The 23,014-nt window shown below is 42.8% G+C and overlaps 1 protein-coding gene across 2 annotated transcripts in view; it reads right to left on the bottom strand.

Moving 5' to 3' along the window:
- The window catches only part of LOC115149336 (alpha-mannosidase 2), a 71,871-nt gene that overhangs the window by 32,792 nt on the left and 16,065 nt on the right, over window positions 1–23,014 (bottom strand). For both annotated transcript variants that reach the window (XM_029692123.1, XM_029692122.1), the window contains exons 5-9: window positions 22,730–22,857; window positions 21,488–21,661; window positions 18,543–18,729; window positions 17,656–17,833; window positions 17,074–17,273 (exon numbers count right to left, since the gene is read on the bottom strand). In XM_029692123.1, the coding sequence (XP_029547983.1) occupies window positions 17,074–17,273; window positions 17,656–17,833; window positions 18,543–18,729; window positions 21,488–21,661; window positions 22,730–22,857 (867 nt within the window). The remainder of the gene's footprint in view (window positions 1–17,073; window positions 17,274–17,655; window positions 17,834–18,542; window positions 18,730–21,487; window positions 21,662–22,729; window positions 22,858–23,014) is intronic.

The raw sequence follows: 23,014 nt of genomic DNA, 5'->3' as shown, positions 1-23,014 counted from the left end.
GACTGTGCTTGTCGAGTGTATTTTCCCTGTTGTTGGGAAACCTTTTATTTTGTGCTTGTGGTTTATTAAAATTACCACACAGTGTTCGCTGCTTCCTGCGCTTCTTTCCGCCACACAACAGACAAGCCGTTACAACATGGTATTTCTCTGCTGAAACTTATCTCACGTGGTATTTCTCTGCTGAAACTTATCTCACGTGGTATTTCTCTGCTGAAACTTATCTCACGTGGTATTTCTCTGCTGAAACCTTTCTCACGTGGTATTTCTCTGCTGAAACTTATCTCACGTGGTATTTCTCTGCTGAAACTTTTCTCACGTGGTATTTCTCTGCTGAAACCTTTCTCACGTGGTATTTCCCCGCTAAAACTTTTCTCACGTGGTATTTCTCTGCTGAAACTTATCTCACGTTGTCACGATCCTCGTATTCTCCCTCATAGGAAGATATATCCAAATCACTCGATGACCAATACGCAGCAGGTTGACTGTTCCACATCATATTTATTTTAGATAGGAACGACAAAACAAAATAAATACGCAAAGGAGAAAGGTGACAGTTTCACAGGTGAAACGAAACACAGTGCAAAATACAATTACCCACAAAAACCAAACACAAACACACCCCACTATATGGGACTCTCAATCAAAGGCAGATAGACAACACCTGCCTTCAACTGAGAGTCCCAACCCCAATTAACCAAACATAGACATACACCTACCCATAGAAAACCTAACCTAGAACCTAACCCAACACTCACAACCCCACTATACCATAACCAAACATAACTCTGCCACGTTCTGACCAAATATAATACAAAAAATACCTAAGTATATGGTCAGGACGTGACACATGTGGTATTTCTCTGCTGAAACCTTTCTCAAGTGGTATTTCTCTGCTGAAACTTTTCTCACGTGGTATTTCTCTGCTCTGGGCAATGGTGTGTGAGATGCTGTGTGTATGTGGGGGGTCTGGAGATTGGTCTGTAATGAGGGCCTTGTCTGTGTGGGCTCACAGTGAGACAGACAGTCTGTGGTGGAGAGGGGGAGAACCCAGTGTTGAGGCCCCAGGACCCTGCCTGTGCTCCTGGTTAAAGGCTTTGTAGACAGTGGGACCTGGGGCAGGAGAGGAGACACTCATTACTGCTCTACTACTGAGTCTGATCAAACACAATGGTGCACACACACACACACACAGACAGACAGACAGACAGACAGACAGACAGACAGACAGACAGACAGACAGACAGAGACAGACAGACAGACAGACAGAGACAGACAGACAGAGACAGACACAGACAGACACAGAGACAGACAGACAGACAGACAGACCTCTTATCCACAGTCATCTCTGTGTGCTTAGTTCCTGCACTGACCACCTTGACTGTCTCACACCAGGGATCCAGTAAGATTATGCCTTTATCTGAACAGTCAAAACAAAGGAAATCGATACCTGCTGAGAATACAGTTCTAAACATGGTGACTGAGGGTCTTACCCCGTATCGGTAGAAAGTAGCAAAACTTTTGGCCAGAAGTTTGGGTGCCTGGTACTTTTAGTTGTAGAAGAAACACTTGACTAGAAGATACCAGGAAGACTAGCGGTTGCCAAGGTGTCAGTTCATGGGGATCCAAATAAAGAATAATGTAACCCAATCAAAGACATGATGAAACTAATCCACTGTGCATTAAACAGATAATTGTTATTTTTATATTTGAAGCAACTGAGATAGACCATAAATAAACCTTGAATAATAACCACATCTCCAACTGGGCCTGATTAGATAGGCTTGATTAAAATAATATGATTGATAAAAATGTTCATTTACATTTTTAATTACATGTTTCTCACCAACTACTCTTGCATATTGATGAATGTTGAAGTATCGATCCAATAAAATATTCAAGTTTGGTCTTCTCACTCCAAAGTGTTTTCCACAGTTGATGAAGAAAGAAATGAAAGCCAATCTAATGGTCCACCATCTAATAACCTCAAACACTGACCAGACAGACTTGACTTTAATGCCTTTTTAGTTCGCACTAGCCTTTATCCTTCATACACAGTCACGGGTGAGAGAAGATCTCCCCCGGGTCATTGCCTTTGATCCAGTCTGTTTCTTTCTTTAGTAAAGGTTTCTGTAGCAAGTTATTGTTTAAGTGGTGGGGGAGTTAGCCCCATGCACAACCTCCAACCTGCAGGGCCAGAGACTGCTTGGTCTGCCTCCTACCCTTCAACCTGTCTGGCTTGGTTACACCTGCTGGAGGTTTAACCCCCTCCGACAAGGTGACAGTAGTAATGGGGGAAAAAATGTTAGTTACATATCACAACATTATTTTGGACTATATTTTATCGATACTTTGACTCCAAGTATCGATTTTTAAGGTAGTGTTAGCTAGGTAGCGTTAGCTAGGGCTAGTCGGCTGTACCCGTGCCAAAACGCAGCTATTTTTCATCCTATAGCTTGTTCTTCTACACACACAAAAATAAGCAATTAAAGCAATTGTTAATTCACATTTGCATTTGTTTCATTCACTCATTAGCATATTCATTGCTTTCAGAAAGTAATCACAACCCATTACTTTTTCCACATTTTGTTGTGTTAGAAAGTGGGATTAAAATGGATTTAAATGTTTTTTAAATACAATAATCTACACAATCCTCTGTAATGTCAAAACGGAAGAAAAATTTGAACTTTTTTTAATTAAAGGAAAATAAAACACTAATATATTTTGATTAGATCAACCCCCTGAGTCAATACAGGTTAGAATCACCTTTGGCAGCACACACAGCTGTGTCTTTCTGGGTAAGTCTCTAAGAGTTTTGCAAACCTATATTGTACAATATTTGCCCATTATTATAAAAAAAACATTCAACCTCAGTCAAGTTGGTTGTTGATCATTGCTAGACAGCCATTTTCAAGTCTTGCTATAGATTTTCAAGCCGATTTTAAGTCAAAACTGTAACTAGGCTACTCAAGAACAATCAATGTGGTCTTGGTAAGTAACTCAAGTGTATATTTGGCCTTGTGTTTTAGGTTATTGTCCTGCTTAAAGGTGAATTTGTCTCCCAGTGTCTGTGGGAAAGCAGACTGAACTAGGTTTTCCTCTAGGTCTTTTCCTTTTTCCTTTCATCCTAAAAAACTCCATAGTCCTTGCTGATGACAAGCATACTCATAACATGATGCAGCCACCAACATGCTTGAAAATATGAAGAGTGGTACTCAGTGATGTGTTGGAATTGCCATAACAAAGGGATTGGATACTTATTGACTCGAGACATTTCAGCTTTCCGTGTTTTATTAATTCGTTTTAAAAAATTCCACTTTGACACCGTGGGGTATTATGTCGAGATCAGTGACACAACATCAAAATGTAATCAATTTTGAATTCAGGCTGTAACACAACAAAATGTGGAAAACGTTCCACATGGATGCTGGCCCATGTTCCATGTTAGCTCCAATGCTTCACACAGTTGTGTCAAGTTGGCTGGATTTCCTTTGGGTGATGGATCATTCTTGATAGACACAGGAAACTGTGAAAAACCCAGCAGCGTTGCAGTTCTCTACGCACACAAACCGGTGTGCCTGGCACCTACTACCATACCCCGTTCAAAGGCACTTAAATATTTTGTCTTGCTCATTCACCCTCTGAATGGCACACATACACAATCCATGTCTAAATTGTCTCAAGGCTTAAACATCCTTCTTTAACCTGTCTCCTCTTCTTCATCTACACTGATTTATGACATTTACATAAGTATTCAGACCCTTTACTCAGTACTTGGTTGAAGCACCTTTGGCAGTGATTACAGCCTCAAGTCTTCTTGGGTATGACGCCACAAGCTTGGCACACCTGTATTTGGGGAGTTTCTCCCATTCTTCTCTACAGATCTTCTCAAGCTCTGTCAGGTAGGATGGGGAGCATCGTTGCAGAGTTGCAAATAAAAAGCCATATCTCAGACTGGCCAACAAAAAGAAAAGATGAAAATGGGCAAAAGAACACAGACACTGGACAGAGGAACTCTGCCTAAAAGGCCAGCATCCCGGGGTCACCTCTTCACTGTTGATGTTGAGACTGGTATTTTGCGGGTACTATTTAATGAAGCTGCCAGTTGAGGACTTGTGAGGCGTCTGTTTCTCAAACTAGACACTCTAATGTACTTGTCCTCTTGCTCAGTTGTGTACCGGAGCCTCCCACTCCTCTTTCTATTCTGGTTAGCGGCAGTTTGCGCTGTTCTGTGAAGGGAGTAGTACACAGCGTTGTACGAGATCTTCAGTTTCTTGGCAATTTCTCGCATGGAATAGCTTTCATTTCTCAGAACAAGAATAGACTGACGAGTTTCAGAAGAAAGTTTTGTTTCTGGACATTTTGAGCCTGTAATCGAACCCACAAATGCTGACGCTCCAGATACTCAACTTGTCTACAGAAGGCCAGTTTTATTGATTCTTTAATCAGAACAGTTTTCAGCTGTGCTAACATAATTGCAAAAGGGTTTTCTAATGATCAATTAGCCTTTTAAAATGATATACTTGGATTAGCTAACACAATGTGCCATTGGAACACAGGAGTGATGGTTGCTGATAATGGGCAACATTAACAATTTTTACACTGTATTTCTGATCAATTTGATGTTATTTTAATGGACAAAAAAATTGCTTTTCTTTCAAAAACAAGGACATTTCTAAGTGACCCCAAACTTTTGAATGGTAGTGTGTGTGTGTGTGTGTGTGTGTGTGTGTGTGTGTGTGTGTGTGTGTGTGTGTGTGTGTGTGTGTATATATATATCAGTGGAGACTCCTCAAAGAAGGACCATCCTCAGTGAACTTCATAAAAATAAAAATTGTGAAACATTAAAAAAGTTATCCTTCTTAGATAATACCATAATAAATATATTCACGTCACCAAATAATTGATTAAAACACACTGTTTTGCAAAGGTCTACAGTAGACTCAACAGCACTCTGTAGGGTAGCACCATGGTGTAGGCGGAGGACAGCTAGATTCCGTCCTCCTCTGGGTACATTGACTTCAATACAAAACCTTGGAGGCTCGTGGATCTCACCCCCTTCCATAGACTTAAACAGTAATTATGACAACTTCCAGAGGACGTCCTCCAGCCTATCGGAGCTCTTGCAGCATGAACTGACATGTTGTCCACCCAATCAAAGGATCAGAGAATGAATCTAGTACTGAAAGCATAAGCTACAGCTAGCTAGCACTGCAGTGCATAAAATGTGGTGAGTAGTTGACTCAAAGAGAGAGAAAGACAATAGCCGAACAGTTTTGAACTAATTATTTCATAAAAAAATTAAGGAGAAGCGCGAGAGAGAGAGCTAGCTATATTTCGTATTTTTTTCACTTTCACTTATTTAGCTAGCAAATGCAGCTAGATAGTTTAGCCTACTCCAACAGAGAGATATTTAATGTTACCTAGCTGGCTATGGCTATCCAACACTGGAACTTTTCCAAGTCAAGGTAAGCTTTTGCTGTGATTAATTTATTGCCACCGGGGCCCGCCGGTGAAACTGCTAAACTGCTTGCTAACTGTACACTGTACTGCATGATTGTAGCGGGTTTACGAACATTTTAGTTCGGGTAGCTATGTTGACTTTACGTTAGCTAATATGGTTACAACGATGTAGGCTGTGTGTAGCAGTTAGCAGTTATGATATGAAGATTTGGCTTGGAAACGTTTTTTTCGCCTGGTTACAGACAGCTGATGTGTTGTGCACTGAAGTCCACAAGCGAAAGGAAAAGGTGAGAGGAGGAGAAGGAATTATCCAACGATCAAAAGGATCATGCTGTTTGAATGTGGCTGCTATGAACTGTGTTTGCGTATGATCAAGGGTGTATTCATTCCGCTGATTCTGTTTAAAAATAAATCTTAAATGGAAGCAAATGGAACAAAACGGAGATAAACAAACCAGAAGTTGTCCAATAGAAACTCTCGTTTGCAACTGTTGGACTAATGATTACACCCTAGATCAGCTATATGCAGGTAAGATTGTGCAAGGCAGTATTGATTGTGTCGATGTCTGTCACATTTCTCTCGACCTGTGCACCTACACTACAAGACCAAAAGTATGTGGACCCCCGTTCAAATTAGTGAATTCGGATATTTCAGTCAAATCCATTGCTGACAGGTGTATAAAATCGAGCACACAGCTATGCAATCTTCATTGACAAACATTGGCAGTAGAATGGCCCGTACTGAAGAGCTCAGTGACTTTCAACGTGTCACCGTCATAGGATGTTATCGTGTTATTGCTGTTATTGTGAAGTGGAAATGTCTAGGAGCAACAACGGCTCAGCCGTGAAGTGGTAGGCCACACAAGCTCACAGAATGGGACCGGCAAGTGCTGAAGCTACCTGCCCAAATGCATAATGCCAACTGTAAAGTTTGGAGGCGAATGAAAAATGGTCTGGGGCTGCTTTTCATGGTTCGGGCTAAGCACCTTAGTTCCAGTGAAGGGAAATCTTAACGCTACAGAATACAATGATATTCTAGACAATTCTGTGCTTTCAACTTTGTGGCAACAGTTTGGGGAAGGCTCTTTCCTGTTTCAGCATGGCAATGCCCCCTGCACAAAGCGAGGTCAATACAGAAAAGGTTTGTCAAGATCGGTATGGAAGAACTTGACTGGCCTGCACAGAGCCCTGACCTCAACCCCATCGAACACCATTGGGATGAGTTTGAACGCCAACTGCGAGCCAGGCCTAATCAGCTAACATCAGTGCCCAACCTCACTAATGCTCTAGCGCAGTGGTTCCCAAACGTGTTATAGTCCCGTACCCTTTCAAACATTCAACCTCCAGCTGCGTACCCCTCTAGCACCAGGGTCAGTGCACTCTACAATGTTGTTTTTTGCCATCATTGTAAGCCTGCCACACACACACACACACTATACAATACATTTATTAAACATAAGAATGAGTGTGAGTTTTTGTCACAACCCGGCTCGTGGGAAGTGACAAAGAGCTCTTATAGGGCCAGGGCACAAATAATAATATAATAATTATCAATAATTTTGCTCTTAATTTAGCCATCTTACAAATAAAACTTAAAAAATGATTAACCTGTGGTGAATAACTCACCACAGGTTAATGAGAAGGGTGTGCTTGAAAGGATGCACATAACTCTGCAATGTTGGGTTGTATTGGAGAGAGTCTCAGTCTTAAATCATTTTCCACACACAGTCTGTGCCTGTATTTAGTTATCATATTAGTGAGGGCCGAGAATCCACTCTCACATAGGTACGTGGTTGCAAAGGGCATCAGTGTCTTAACAGCGTGATTTGCCCAGGCAGGATACTCTGAGCGCAACCCAATCCAGAAATCTGGCAGTGGCTTCTGAATAAATTCACAGAACCGCTTGTTGCAATTTTGAAAAGGCTCTCTTGTTCAGATATCGGTAAGTGGATTGGAGGCAGGGCATGAAAGGGATAATGAATCCAGTTGTTTGTGTCATCCGTTTTGGGAAAGTACCTGCGTAATTGCGCACCCAACTCACTCAAGTGCTTCGCTATATCACATTTGACATTGTCCGTAAGCTTGAGTTCATTTACACACAAAAAATCATACAAATGATGGAAAGACCTGTGTGTTGTCCTTAATAATGCAGACAGAGAAGAGCTCCAACTTCTTAATCATAGCCTCAATTTTGTCCCGCACATTGGATATAGTTGTGGAGAGTCCCTGTAATCCTAGATTCAGATCATTCAGGTGAGAAAAAACATCACCCAGATAGGCCAGTCATCATGCAAACGGTCAGACAAGTGAAAATTATGTTCAGTAAAGAAAACTTTAAGCTCGTCTCTCAATTCAAAAAAAGGTGTCCATACTTTGCCCCTTGATAACCAGCGCACTTCTGTATGTTGTAAAAGCGTTACATGGTCGCTGCCCATATCATTGCATAGTGCATAAAATACATGAGAACTCAGTTGCCTTGCTTTAACAAAGTTAACCATTTTCACTGTAGTGTCCAAAACGTCTTTCAACCTGTCAGGCATTCCCTTGGCAGCAAGAGCCTCTCGGTGGATGCTGCAGTGTACTCAAGTGGCGTCGGGAGCAACTGCTTGCAGGCGCGTTACCACTCCACTATGTCTCCCTGTCATGGCTTTTGCGCCTTCAGTATAGATACCAACACATCTTGACCACCAAAGTCCATTTGATGTCACAAAGCTGTCCAGTACTTTAAAAATATCCTCTCCTGTTGTCCTGGTTTCCAGTGGTTTGCAGAAGAGGTCTTCCTTAATTAACCCATAAACGTAACGGACATATACCAGGAGCTGTGCCAGGCCCGCCACGTCTGTTGACTCATCCAGCTATAACGCATAGAATTCACTGGCTTGTATACGAAACAGTAATTGTTTCAAAACATCTCTTGGCATGTATGTCACTGCGTCATGAAACAGTGTTTTTTTTATATAATTTTTTTTGCCCCATTTTCATGGTATCCAATTGGTAGTTACAGTTGTCTCTCATCGCTGCAACTCCCGTACAGACTCAGGAGAGGCGAAGGTCGAGAGCCATGTGTCCTCTGAAACACAACCTAACCAAGCCACACAATGCCCACTTAACACGGAAGCCAGCCGCACCAATGTGTTGGAGGAAACACTGTACACCTGGCGACCGTGTCAGCGTGCACTGCGCCCGGCCCGCCACAGAAGTCACTAGTGTGCGATGGGACAAGGACATCCCTGCCGGCCAAACCCTCCCCTAACCTGGACGACGCTGGGCCAATTGTGCGCCGCCTCATGGGTCTCCCGGTCGCAGTCGGCTGCGACAGAGCCTGGACACGAACCCAGAATCTCTAGTGGCACAGCTAGCACTGCGATGCAGTGTCATAGACCACTGTGCCACTCGGGAGGCTGAAACAGTGTTGTTTGATGAAGGCATTGTCTGTATCATTTTTTGGGCCTTTTCTCGCAGCATTGTCCCAGCCATATCCGCGGGCAGCAGGAAGAATTAAGTCCTTCACAATACTATGGGGCTTGCCTGTCCTAGCCACTCGGTAACTCATCATGTAAGACGCTTCTAGCCCCTTCTTATTAATGGTATCTGTTGCTTTTATGCATGTCTTACTACTCAAAAGTCGTCTTAACCTCTTGTCGTTCGCCTAGGATAGGGGGCGCTACAGCGATTTTTGAAAAAAATGTGCCCATTTTACACGGCCTCCTACTCAAACTCAGAAGCTAGGATATAAACACCCTAAAGTTTCTAAAACTGTTTGAATGGTGTCTGTGAGTATAACAGAACTCATATGGCAGTCAAAACCCCGAGACCGATCGTAACAGGAAGTGGAATTCTGAATTGCGGACTCAACTTCATCAGTTTGCCTGTAAATCACACAGTGAGCAATGGTTCATTGAGCACTTCCTATTGCTTCCACTAGATGTCCCCAGTCTTTACAAAGTGATTTGAGCCTTCTACTGTGAAAACTGAATGAATGAGACGCAGTGGAACGTGGTCACACGGAGAGGGCCATCACCATTATGACGCCGGCGCCCCTGGCTACCCTCCCCTTTCGAAACGTTTTGAAACACAATGCAATCGTCCCCCTTGAATCTTATTGGAGCTCTGGTTGAAAAAGGCCCTAAAGATGTATGTTATACAACGTTTGACATGTTTGAACGAACCTAAATAAAAAAAAAATGAATTTTTTCAAAAGTGGAGTCCCGCGCACGACGGCTACTTTTACGATATACTCCTCTAACATAATCTAATGTTTTGCTTTTGCTGTAAAGCCTTTTTGAAATCGGACAACGTGGTTCGATTCAGGAGAGGTGTATCTATAAAACGATATAACATAGTCCTATATTTGAAAAAATATATATATTACATTTCGTTATGCTAATGGAGATAGGATTTTTCGCTGGATGTCCGAGCCCGAACAGGGGTTAATTCTCGCTCAAAAACCTCCTGTGGCTTATTTTTCAAATTGGCAAGTTTTGTATCTAAATGTCTGCGCAAGAGTGAAGGTTTCATTGAGTTGTGCTTTTGCACATATAACACACTGTGGCTGAGGAAAGGCACTATTACCAATATAAGTGAACGACAAATCAATGTAGTTCTCATCTTATTTGCGCCTCTTGGATGGTCCAACGTCCCTGTCTGTTGTTCAGTGCATCCCCGGGTAAGGGGGCAGTAGCTCTTCGGCTGCATCAGATTCACAACTGTCACTGTCTATGATAGCTGGGCTAAAGACAAATGTAGAATTACTGATGCTAGCATGGGATGTGCTCGTGGAAGCAGAACAACTTGTGTCGTCGACAGGTGCAGGTGTCATACTGCTGGTAGTAGCAGTACTATGGACGCAGTTTGAACACGGGCCTTACTTTTCTTAACCATTTATAGATTTTAGAGCAAGCGGAATGAACAGCAGCTACGTTTGGCTACATACGGACTGTTAGTGGAATTCCCACGAGAGAGTAAGGGTTAACGTGATTGGATGTTAATTATTTGACTAGGCTACCTGTATTTGACATTATGCTGTTATTTTGCTGAACACTAGATGCTACTCAGGAGAGAAAAAAATATCAATGGACTGTTTGAAAATGTAAAGAAAAAAAAAAAAAAAAGTGAATCACATTTTTATTTGGCGTACCCCCGACGGCATTGTGCGTACCCCCAGTTTGGGAATACCTGCTCTAGTGGAAAGCCTTCCCAGAAGAATGGAGGTTGTTATAGCACCAAAGGAGGGACCAACTCCGTATTAATTCCCATGACTTTCTAATGAGATGTTCGACAAGCACGTGTCCACATACTTTTGGCCATGTAGTGTATGTTGTAAACTGTCATTCGTAGGCTAGGTTGTAGCAACCTCACCTCATGAGTATCATGAGGTACCCTAAACATATCAATGTTACATTGAGCTTGGTGAATGGAATACGAATGACAGTCATTATAATTTTCTCAAATGTTTTTTTTTTATTTAACTAGGCAAGTCAGTTAAGAACAAACTCTTATTTACAATGACGTCCTACCCCGGCCAAACCCGGACGACGCTGAGCCAAATGTGCGCCGCCCTATGCGACTCCCAATCATGGCCGGATGTGATACAGCCTGGACCATCCAATATGCGGTAACAGAAATAAGGCCATGCTCATAAAAAAAGTGTCCTCCCTTACCTTAAACAACATACACTACCAGTCAAAAGTTTTAGAACACCTACTCGTTCAAGGGTTTTTCTTTATTTTTACAATTTTCTACATTGTAGAATAATAGTGAAGGCATCACAACTATGAAATAATACATATGGAATCATGTAGTAACCAAAAAAGTGTTACATTAATCTATGTTGCTTGGCCTATTGTTTGGCCAATTGACATAGCTTCAGCGTGTAAATCAGCTAGAAAGATGTGTCGGCATCGATTAATTGTCTCTGGCCCCCTCCCAGTTAGGGGGAGTGATGAGCTCTACAGCAGAGTCTCACAACTCAATCGCTGGTTGAAAACTGTGTTCTGCCCCTCCCAAAAGATAGAATTTGTAGATAACTGGCCCTCTTTCTGGGACTCACCCACAAACAGGACCAAGCCTGGCCCGTTGAGGAGTGACGGACTCCATCCTAGCTGGAGGGGTGCTCTCATCTTATCTACGAACATAGACAGGGCTCTAACTCCTCTAGCAACACAATGAAATAGGGTGCAGGCCAGGCAGCAGGCTGTTAGCCAGCCTGCCAGCTTAGTGGAGTTATTAGCACAGTCAGCGTAGTCAGCTCAGCTTTCCCCATTGAGACCGTGTCTGTGCCTCGATCTAGGTTGGGCAAAATTAAAAATGGCGGTGTTCGCTTTAGCAATCTCACTAGTATAAAGACCTCCTCCATTCCTGCCATTATTGAAAGAGATTGTGATACTTCACATCTCAAAATTGGGTTACTTAATGTTAGATCCCTCACTTCCAAGGCAGTTATAGTCAATGAACTAATCACTGATCATAATCTTGATGTGATTGGCCTGACTGAAACATGGCTTAAGCCTGATGAATTTACTGTGTTAAATGAGGCCTCACCCCCTGGTTACACTAGTGACCATACCCCCCGTGCATCCGGCAAAGGCGGAGGTGTTGCTAACATCTACGATAGCAAATTTAAATTTACAACAAAAAAAACAATGACGTTTTCGTCTTTTGAGCTTCTAGTCATGAAATCTATGCAGCCTACTCACTCACTTTTTAAAGCTACTGTTTACAGGCCTCCTGGGCCATATGCAGTGTTCCTCACTGAGTTCCCTGAATTCCTATCGGATCTTGTAGTCATAGCAGATAATATTCTAATTTTTGCTGACTTTAACATTCACATGGAAAAGTCCACAGACCCACTCCAAAAGGCTTTCGGAGCCATCATCGACTCAGTGGGTTTTGTCCAACATGTCTCTGGACCTACTCACTGCCACAGTCATACTCTGGACCTAGTTTTGTCCCATGGAATAAATGTTGTGGATCTTAATGTTTTTCCTCATAATCCTGGATTATCGGACCACCATTTTATTGCGTTTACAATTGCAACAAATAATCTGCTCAGACCCCAACCAAGGAGCATTAAAAGTCGTGCTATAAATTCTCAGACAACCCAAAGATTCCTTGATGCCCTTCCAGACTCCCTCTGCCTACCCAAGGACGTCAGAGGACAAAAATCAGTTAACCACCTAACCGAGGAACTCAATTTAACCTTGCGCAATACCCTAGATGCAGTTGCACCCCTAAAAATTAAAAACATCTGTCATAAGAAACTAGCTCCCTGGTATACAGAAAATACACGAGCTCTGAAGCAAGCTTCCAGAAGATTGGAACGGAAATGGCGCCACACCGAACTGGAAGTCTTCCGACTAGCTTGGAAAGACAGTACCGTGCAGTATCGAAGAGCCCTCACTGCTGCTCGATCATCCTATTTTTCCAATTTAATTGAGGAAAATAAGAACAATCCGAAATTTCTTTTTGATACTGTCGCAAAGCTAACTAAAAAGCAGCATTCGCAAATGGAGGATGGCTTTCACTTCAGCAGTAATAAATTTATGAACTTCTTTGAGGAAAAGATCATGATCATTAGAAAGCAAATTACGGACTCCTCTTTAAATCTGGGTATTCCTCCAAAGCTCCATTGTCCTGAGTCTGCACAACTCTGCCAGGACCTAGGATCAAGGGAGATACTAAAGTGTTTTAGTACTATATCTCTTGACACAATGATGAAAATAATCATGGCCTCCAAACCCTCAAGCTGCATACTGGACCCTATTCCAACTAAACTACTGAAAGAGCTGCTTCCTGTGCTTGGCCCTCCTATGTTGAACAAAATAAACGGCTCTCTATCCACCGGATGTGTACCAAGCTCACTAAAAGTGGCAGTAATAAAGCCTCTCTTGAAAAAGCCGAATCTTGACCCAGAAATTATAAAAAACTATCGGCCTATATCGAATTTTCCATTCCTCTCAAAAATTTCTGAAAAAGCTGTTGCACAGCAACTCACTGCCTTCCTGAAGACAAACAATGTATACGAAACGCTTCAGTCTAGTTTTAGACCCCATCATAGCACTGAGACTGCACTTGTGAAGGTGGTAAATTACTTTTTAATGACGTCAGACCGAGGCTCTGCATCTGTCCTCGTGCTCCTAGATCTTAGTGCCGCTTTTGATACCATCGATCACCACATTCTTTTGGAGAGATTGGAAACCCAAATTGGTCTACATGGACAAGTTCTGGCCTGGTTTAGATCTTATCTGTCGGAAAGATATCAGTTTGTCTCTGTGAATGGTTTGTCCTCTGACAAATCAATTGTACATTTCGGTGTTCCTCAAGGTTCCGTTTTAGGACCACTATTGTTTTCACTATATATTTTACCTCTTGGGGATGTCATTCGAAAACATAATGTTACATTTCACTGCTATGCGGACGACACACAGCTGTACATTTCAATGAAACACGGTGAAGCCCCAAAATTGCCCTCGCTAGAAGCCTGTGTTTCAGACATAAGGAAGTGGATGGCTGGAAACTTTCTACTTTTAAACTCGGACAAAACAGAGATGCTTGTTCTAGGTCCCAAGAAACAAAGAGATCTTCTGTTGAATCTGACAATTAATCTGGATGGTTGTACAGTCGTCTCAAATAAAACTGTGAAGGACCTCGGCGTTACTCTGGACCCTGATCTCTCTTTTGAAGAACATATCAAGACTGTTTCAAGGACAGCTTTTTTCCATCTACGTAACATTGCAAAAATCAGAAACTTTCTGTCCAAAAATGACGCAGAAAAATTAATCCATGCTTTTGTTACTTCTAGGCTGGACTACTGCAATGCTCTACTTTCCGGCTACCCGGATAAAGCACTAAACAAACTTCAGTTAGTGCTAAATACGGCTGCTAGAATCCTGACTAGAACCAAAAAATTTGATCATATTACTCCAGTGCTAGCATCCCTACACTGGCTTCCTGTTAAGGCAAGGGCTGATTTCAAGGTTTTACTGCTAACCTACAAAGCATTACATGGGCTTGCTCCTACCTATCTTTCCGATTTGGTCCTGCCGTACATACCTACACGTACGCTACGGTCACAAGACGCAGGCCTCCTAATTGTCCCTAGAATTTCTAAGCAAACGGCTGGAGGTCGGGCTTTCTCCTATAGAGCTCCATTTTTATGGAATGGTCTGCCTACCCATGTGAGAGACGCAGACTCAGTCTCAACCTTTACGTCTTTACTGAAGACTTATCTCTTCAGTAGGTCCTATGATTAAGTATAGTCTGGCCCAGGAGTGTGAAGGTGAACGGAAAGGCTGGAGCAACGAACCGCCCTTGCTGTCTCTGCCTTGCCGGTTCCCCTCTTTCCACTGGGATTCTCTGCCTCTAACCCTATTACAGGGGCTGAGTCACTGACTTACTGGTGTTCTTCCATGCCGTCCATGGGAGGGGTGCGTCACTTGAGTGGGTTGAGTCACTGATGTGGTCTTCCTGTCTGGGTTGGCGCCCCCCCTTGGGTTGTGCCATGGCGGAGATCTTTGTGGGCTATACTCGGCCTTGTCTTCGGACGGTAAGTTGGTGGTTGTAGACATCCCTCTAGTGGTGTGGGGGCTGTGCTTTGGCAAAGTGGGTGGGGTTATATCCTGCCTGTTTGGCCCTGTCCGGGGGTATCATCGGATGGGGCCACAGTGTCTTCTGTCTCAGCCTCCAGTATTTATGCTGCAGTAGTTTATGTGTCGGGGGGCTAGGGTCAGTCTGTTACATCTGGAGTATTCTCTTGTCTTATCCGGTGTCCTGTGTGAATTTAAATATGCTCTCTCTAATTTTCTCTTTCTCTCTTTCTTTCTTTCTCTGATCTGAGCCCTAGGACCATGCCTCGGGACTACCTGGCATGATGACTCCTTGCTGTCCCCAGTCCACCTGGCCATGCTGCTGCTCCAGTTTCAACTGTTCTGCCTGCGGCTACGGAACCCTGACCTGTTCACCGGACGTGCTTGTTGCACCCTCGACAACTACTCTGATTATTATTATTTGACCATGCTGGTCATTTATGAACATTTTAACATCTTGACCATGTTCTGTTATAATATCCACCAGGCACAGCCAGAAGAGGACTGGCCACCCCTCATAGCCTGGTTCCTCTCTAGGTTTCTTCCTAGGTTTTTGGCCTTTCTAGGGAGTTTTTCCTAGGGAGTTTTTCCTAGCCACCGTGCTTCTTTCACATGCATTGCTTGCTGTTTGGGGTTTTAGGCTGGGTTTCTGTACAGCACTTTGAGATTTCAGCTGATATACGAAGGGCTATATAAATAAATTTGACTTGACTTGACTTGACAGCTAAATTGGAATTCCCTCGTAGGTAAAGGTAGTCGCCGCTCACCACCGGTAAAGAGACACTAGTGTGACCGGGGTCTATAGCCGATTTACGAAGAGCATTGAAGTAATCCGTGATGGTGCCGAACTGAGCCTAGAACAGAATACGTCAGTTGGAATGTAAAGCAGATTTATGATAGAGTACCTGAGAGACAAACTGAAAATAGATCTATCAATGCTGCAGGGTAGATTACTTTTCTGGAGCACTTCACAAAATAGATAGTATCATGAAGCAGGAAAATGATGTGGATATATTGAAGCAACATCTCAAGACATCAGTCAGGAAGTTAAAGCTTGGTCGCAAATTGGTCTTCCAAATGGACAATGACCCCAAGCATACTTCCAAAGTTGTGGCAAAATGGCTTAAGGACAACAAAGTCAAGATATTGGAGTGGCCATCACAAAGGCCTGACCTCAATCCTATAGAAAATTTGTGGGGAGAACTGAAAAAGTGTGTGCGAGCAAGGAGGCCATCACAGATTACTTCAATGCTCTTCGTAAATCGGCCATAGACCCCGGTCACGCTAGTGCCTCTTTACCGGTGGTCAACGGCGTGACACCTTTCCCTATGAGGGAATTCGAATTTAGCTGTCAATTGGCCAAACAATAGACCAAGTGTCACGCCCTGACCTGAGAGAGAGGGTTTGTTTCTCTATGTGGTTAGGTCAGGGTGTGGGGTGGGCATTCTATGTTTTATTTTCTGTGTTTTGGCTGGGTATGGTTTCCAATCAGAGGCCGGTGTCTATCGTTGTCTCTGATTGGAAGCCATACTTAGGTAGCCTTTTTTCCACCTGTGTTTGTGGGATCTTGTTTTTGTATTGCTGTTAGTAGCCTGCAAAACTTTTCATTCGTTGTGTTGTTCATTGCTTTGTTTTTTGCTGGTTCACCGTTAAATAAAATATGATGAACCCAACCCATGCTGCGCCTTGGTCTACCTTTAACGACCGACGTTACACCAACCAACATAGATTATTTATTTATCTAGACTAGAGTTGCTGCTGGGAAACAGCCAAACCACAAGACTTGGTCTATCTAGAAATAAAGTATGCTAATATACATGTTTATATGCCATATATACAGTTGAAGTCAGAAGTTTACATACACACATAGACTTAAAACCGCCTTAGCCAATCTACCCGTGTGCCCCCCCCAAAAAAATTTTTTTGGGGCCCTGCCTCTCGGGCCTCCGTTGTTGCCTTGCCTGAAAATGAGAAATAAGAAATTAAGAAGGACAAATAAGTTGCAGAAAAGGAACTACATGTGCTTCTACCTGAGGTGTGACTCCAGCACACGGTCCAGGCGTTTGTAGAAGGGTCGGGAGGTGAAGTAGCCACTCCAGTAGTGGTCATCTCGGTCTGCGTAGGTGAAGAAGTCGCCGCTGACCACCGGTAAAGAGACACTAGCGTGACCGGGGTCTATGGCCGATTTACGAAGAGCATTGAAGTAATCCGTGATGGTGCCGAACTGAGCCTAGAACAGAATACGTCAGTTGGAATATAAAGCAGATTTATGATAGAGTACCTGAGAGACAAACTGAAAATAGATCTATCAATGCTGCAGGGTAGTTTACTTTTCTGCTTTATTGAGAGCAGTGTACCATTGCAATAGCTGGACACACACGAAAAAATCAAGAAGGGCAGGAATTAGGGAGCCAACGAAACACACCATTACACTATCGGGCATCAGTCATTCCAATTATGCGCTGCATCAAAACCTTACACCCCACCATCTTCCAACAATGCAAACCCAATAAACCTGAATTAAAGATGGCATCCATAAAAGGAAATGGCTAAACAAAACTCTACTCCTGCATATTCACACAACATTCCAGCACCCAAGTCACAAGTCAGACCTTGACGTGTAGTTCTGGATGAGAGTTAATGTAGTCAAAGAGCTTCTGGTAGTTCTGGAACTGCTGGTCCCACTCCAAGGCCTCTGCATAGCGGAAGTCATCCCCTAGGGGGACCATCACCACCTTGGTTCGGAACAGCTTGGACTTCTTCCTGTACTGGTCCAGCAGCATCTGAACCCTTGGGATTATGGGAAAAAGAGTTGACTACTACAACGGAGTCACAATTTTTCATGACATATTAAGTGTGGAGAGGGGTTGCTTGTGTATTTCCATATATGACTTTTTAGACATTTAATGCCTCCCAATTCTCTAGTCCAACCCTTGTCCATCTGCCGCTATCTGTTAGGGCCATGTTGTGCAATCAGACACCAAGGGAACACTGGGTGCAAACAAGTTCCTCTTGGATATGCTACTGAATCAGAAAGTCCACTTATCATCAGAGCCTTCTGTTAGAAAAACAGACGCCATCTGAAATTCCTATTACCACAACAGATTATCCTACAGTGGCGTCAATGTCTTATCTTGTTCACACAACGTGTTTGATCCTTGTCTATAACACCATCACACTGAGGACACCATAACACCATCAACATGGAGACACCATAACACCATCAACATGGAGAGAATGTGGACTGTCTGTCTACCACATAAACCAGTGTTTGTAAAATGTTCTGTTTTTTTGGGAGACAAGCCTTTTTTTTTTTACTGTGAGCCTCAAGCCAAAGACAATTTCCTGCCTCAAGTAAATCCAATGGGACAATAAAGATTTTGTGATTTGAATTTTGTATTTCACAGCCAAGTCCAGTGGTTATAGAGATACATAATAATAATAATTATAATAATAATAAAGTATATCATTCTCATTCCATTTCTATGTAATTGGTCACCTGTGTTGTACGTTCTCATCCGTGATTGGCTGAGGGGGGACCCTCCATGGACAGCTGACCCGCCCACCAGGAAGTCTTTTGAAGTCAAACTGGCAGCAGATCTTGGGGTCGGGACCACACGTGTGGGGAACATCATAACTGTAGAAGGGCATCATGTGGCATAGAATGTCTGTGCTGGAGGCTGGGTCTGCACACAGATAGAACATGAAATACAAGCCTTGTCCATCTGATATTTCTTAATTTCTTTCTTTTTCTTTTTTGGATGTGTGTATTGTTCGGTATTACTGCACTGTTGGAACTAGAAACATAAGCATTTTGCTGCACCTGCATTAAAATATGTGTCTGCGACAAATGCAATTTGATTTGAAATAGAATAAAATAGAACATTAAAACAGAACATAAAATAGATGTATTTTTTCTTACGGGTACTTCATGTGTGGTACTTGCATTTGACAGTACAAAGACAACATTTCAGAACATGAACTGTAAACATATAGCTAGCATGTAATTACATTTCTATCTCAAAGAGACTGGCCATGGCATGCATGCGTTATTCAAAAGTACTAACATTTATACCTTGTTAGAATTAAAACTCATGCCTGGTCGATGATAATGATATTAAATAACTTTGATGGATATAATCTGATCTGGCATTGAACCGATGACTAATCGGCGAGAGAGATTAAATCCTATTTGTCCAGCAGTGGAAGGGGCCCACTTCCTGTCATCTCCCACATGGCACATTTCTAGCCATGCTCTCTATTATTCCACAGGATGTCTGTCTCTCAAAACAAGAGCACAGAGAGGCGTTTCCAACCACTACATCAATGTCAGTTTTCCATGACATGTATTTGACCCCTGAATTTTATATGAATAGAGGGAATCAGGGTTGGGGTCAATTCCATTTAAATTCTAGTCAAGTCAGAAAGTAAACCAAATTCCAATTCCACGTGTTCCTCATTGAACAGTATTGGAAGAGAATTAGAATTGGAATCGTTGTACTTCCTGAATTGACTGGAATTGAAATGGAATTGAACCCACCCTGAAGGGAATATAGAGGGTGAGGAGCATACAGATGACAGTGTTCAGAAAGCTTCTATAATATACCATATTTTAGTGCTATTTGACCAGTATAGTGAGTACGTTAGGTAAAACAACATTCTCAGACTGTTATTCAACTATTCATTCAACTTTAATTTCATTCAAGTCTTCCAAATTAAAACCCACAAGACTTTTACTCATGTAGATAATATATTTCAAAACATTGTCCAGAGTCTAAGCTATATAATTAGGGTGTGTATCCCCTTTGGCCATACTGGGAGAACTGCACCACATTGCCAAATAAACAGTACTCTAGTTTTTCATCAAGAAGTACTCAACTCAACTCTATAACACTGAGAATTACATAAAACCATACGAACAGAACACAACCTGATCTGATCTTTCATCATTGTCTGCTATTAAATAATCATAACAGTATTTGATCATTTTCATGACGTAAATAACAACTTGTACAGACAGACGCTCTCTTTGGTATTGCAGATGCATGAATGAGTGCTACATCATTTGGCTTAGAGGTTTGAGTAATCACCCGTTTAGATGCATCATAGCGGCATGGAACCACTAACTAACAAATGCCTGTTCTGTTACCAACTGCTCCCTGTCACACACACACACACACACACACACACACACACACACACACACACACACACACACACACACACACACACACACACACACACACACACACACACACACACACACGGTTCATGGCCAATGTGAATCAGACCTTTGACCTCCAAAACTCTCCATCCCTCTAGTCATGAGGCTGAGGTCTACATTCTTCTTATCAATCAACAAGCTCATCACCAGACCAAGGTTCAAACTGTTTGTTTTCTTTCAAGCTGGCCTGGCGCAATGGAACAAACGGAATAGTCGCAAAAGTGCAAACCCGCCCATCTGGCACTCCTGTCAGGCTCAATCAAATGCAAATAGAAAGGAACCCAACACTATTTGAACCCAGGTCTGTTCATTGCATGAAGTACCAGCCAGACATGTTTAAGTCATGCAGGCCTCAGTCCATACAAAGAGAATCCCTTCTACCACAGATGCTATAAGATGAGACCAAAGAGAAAGGAGCATGCCTTCATATGACACTTGTGTAAGGTAGGTAACCTGGCGGTTAGAGCGTTGGGCCAGTAACCAAAAGGTCGCTAGTTCGAATCCTCGAGCCGACTAGGTGAAATATCTGTTGACGTGCCCTTGTGCAAGGCACTTAACCCTAATTGCTCCAGGGTCACTGTTAATAATGGCTAAACCTGGCCGTGACTCCACTTTCTGAGCATGTCTCAGGAGGAATTGGGATACGCAAAAAATAAATCAAATACACACTTTTACATGTGTTAAATAGGAATAATAAAAGCACCCACATAATTATCTATGGACATAAGAAATCCCCCTGCTGATGGTCTGAGCGGCTCAATACTGTAGGCAGCAGATGCTGCTGCCGCTTATCCGAGTGCTGTTAGTTACACAAGCTGACTGCCTAGAGTTCAACACATGGCATCAAACCATCCATAGCATCTGTCACACCAAATATGTACAGGAATTGGAAGGATTTGTTTTCTACTGACTACATGAGTATGTACTCCTCTGAGGTCATGTTCTTTTGTTTCTGTCCATAGACTTGCAGTAGAACTAGGACTTTGTATATGCTAAATGCTTAATTTAATAGCTAAGATAGTACCTGAACCACTGAGAACAGAGGCATGAGGACTGGATCTCCGGCATGTTGAATGCTACAGTAGTGTAAACACTGAGCAGTGTTTCCCCTACAACTGTATAAGTGGGGCAGGACCCCTTACCTTCTAGCTAGGGGAAACACTGACTCTGGAAGAGCACCCTGGGAGAGCCACAGGGCTACATTTAGTCTGGTTACTTGCCCCAGTTCTGTCTCCAAAAGAACTCCAGGGTCTTCTGACTGGCAAAGTGTTTCTTGACGGAGTAGTGCACCCTCTGGATGAGCATGTTGGCCAGGCCAGCTTGTTTCAACAGGTACGCCTGGGTAGGGGAGTGGCCAAACGGATCCACAGCCCAGCCCGTCTGGGGTTTCACTCCTAACAGGGGAGAATAGAGGGAGAATTCAGGTTCATGCAGAGGAGGTTGGCAACAGTCCTTTTTTGAGGAAAAATTCTAAACAATAAAAAACGATGAAACATTACGTAAAAATCCTTGAAATAAACATATGTTACACAGGTCAATAATTAGCATAATTAAAAGGTTGTTTGAACTCTGAATCAACACATTTGCATCAGTCATCCTCCCTAACTTTTTAAGTCACCAGCTGCCACTGGGTTCATCTGTTCATACCTTGTCATGCTACCCTGTCGTGCTGCTGCTCCAGTTTCAACTGTTCTGCCTGCGGCTATGGAACCCTGACCTGTTCACTGGACGTGCTACCTTGTCCCGGACCTGCTGTTCCTCTCTCTCTCTCTCTCTCTCTCTCTCTCTCTCTCTCTCTCTCTCTCTCTCTCAACCTCTCTCTCTCTCAACCTCTCTCTCTCTCTCAACCTCTCTCTCTCTCAACCTCTCTCTCTCTCTCAACCTCTCTCTCTCTCTCTCAACCTCTCTCTCTCTCAACCTCTCTCTCAACCTCTCTCTCAACCTCTCTCTCAACCTCTGAATGCTCGGCTATGAAAAGTCAACTGTCATTTACTCCTGAGGTGCTAACCTGTTGCACAATCTACAACTACTGCGATTATTATTTGACCCTGCTGGTCAACTATGAACGTTTGAGCATCTGGAAGAACAATTAATGGCCATGTACACTTATAATCTCCACCCAGCACAGCCAGAAGAGGTCTGGCCACCCTTCAGAGCCTGGTTCCTTTCTAGGTTTCGTCCTAGGTTCCTGCCTTTCTAAGGAGTTTTTCTGCATTGCTTGCTGTTTGGGGTTTTAGGCTGGGTTTCTGTATAAGCACTTGGTGACATTGGCTGATGTAAAAAGGGCATTATAAATACATTTCATTTGATATATAAATCGATAGATAAAATCTCTGATGGTTAAAGTGTGCTAATCATTTTGTTTGAATCATGCAAAATAACCAATATGTTGTGCTTGCCAACAAATGTCCTTTTTATGATCTCTTTCCAGATAACTAACTCCTGATATTTTATGCACTCACCCACATTTCTCTCCAACCATTGGTGTCCCTCCAATAGCTGGTCAATTAATGCAAAGTAATGCGAGTTGGCTTCATCAGGCATCACCCAGCCTCCCGTTGTGATCTCCAACTGGCCTTGCTCAAACAGACTAAACAACATAGAGGAAAATTATCATTCAGGCTCTAAGACAATCAGCTCAGTCAATTACCAATTCATAGCTCAAAGCCAAAAGAAAAGGCTATACAAAAACCATGCAGCTTTATCAATTTATGAGCTTCTTTTTCCATTCAAAATTGCAGGTTGAA

The sequence above is a fragment of the Salmo trutta genome, chromosome 15, assembly GCF_901001165.1.
Source record: "Salmo trutta chromosome 15, fSalTru1.1, whole genome shotgun sequence".
Taxonomy (NCBI): Eukaryota; Metazoa; Chordata; class Actinopteri; order Salmoniformes; family Salmonidae; genus Salmo; species Salmo trutta.
The sequence above is the reverse complement of the archived record's forward strand: the minus strand, read 5'-3'. Positions and strand labels throughout refer to the sequence as shown.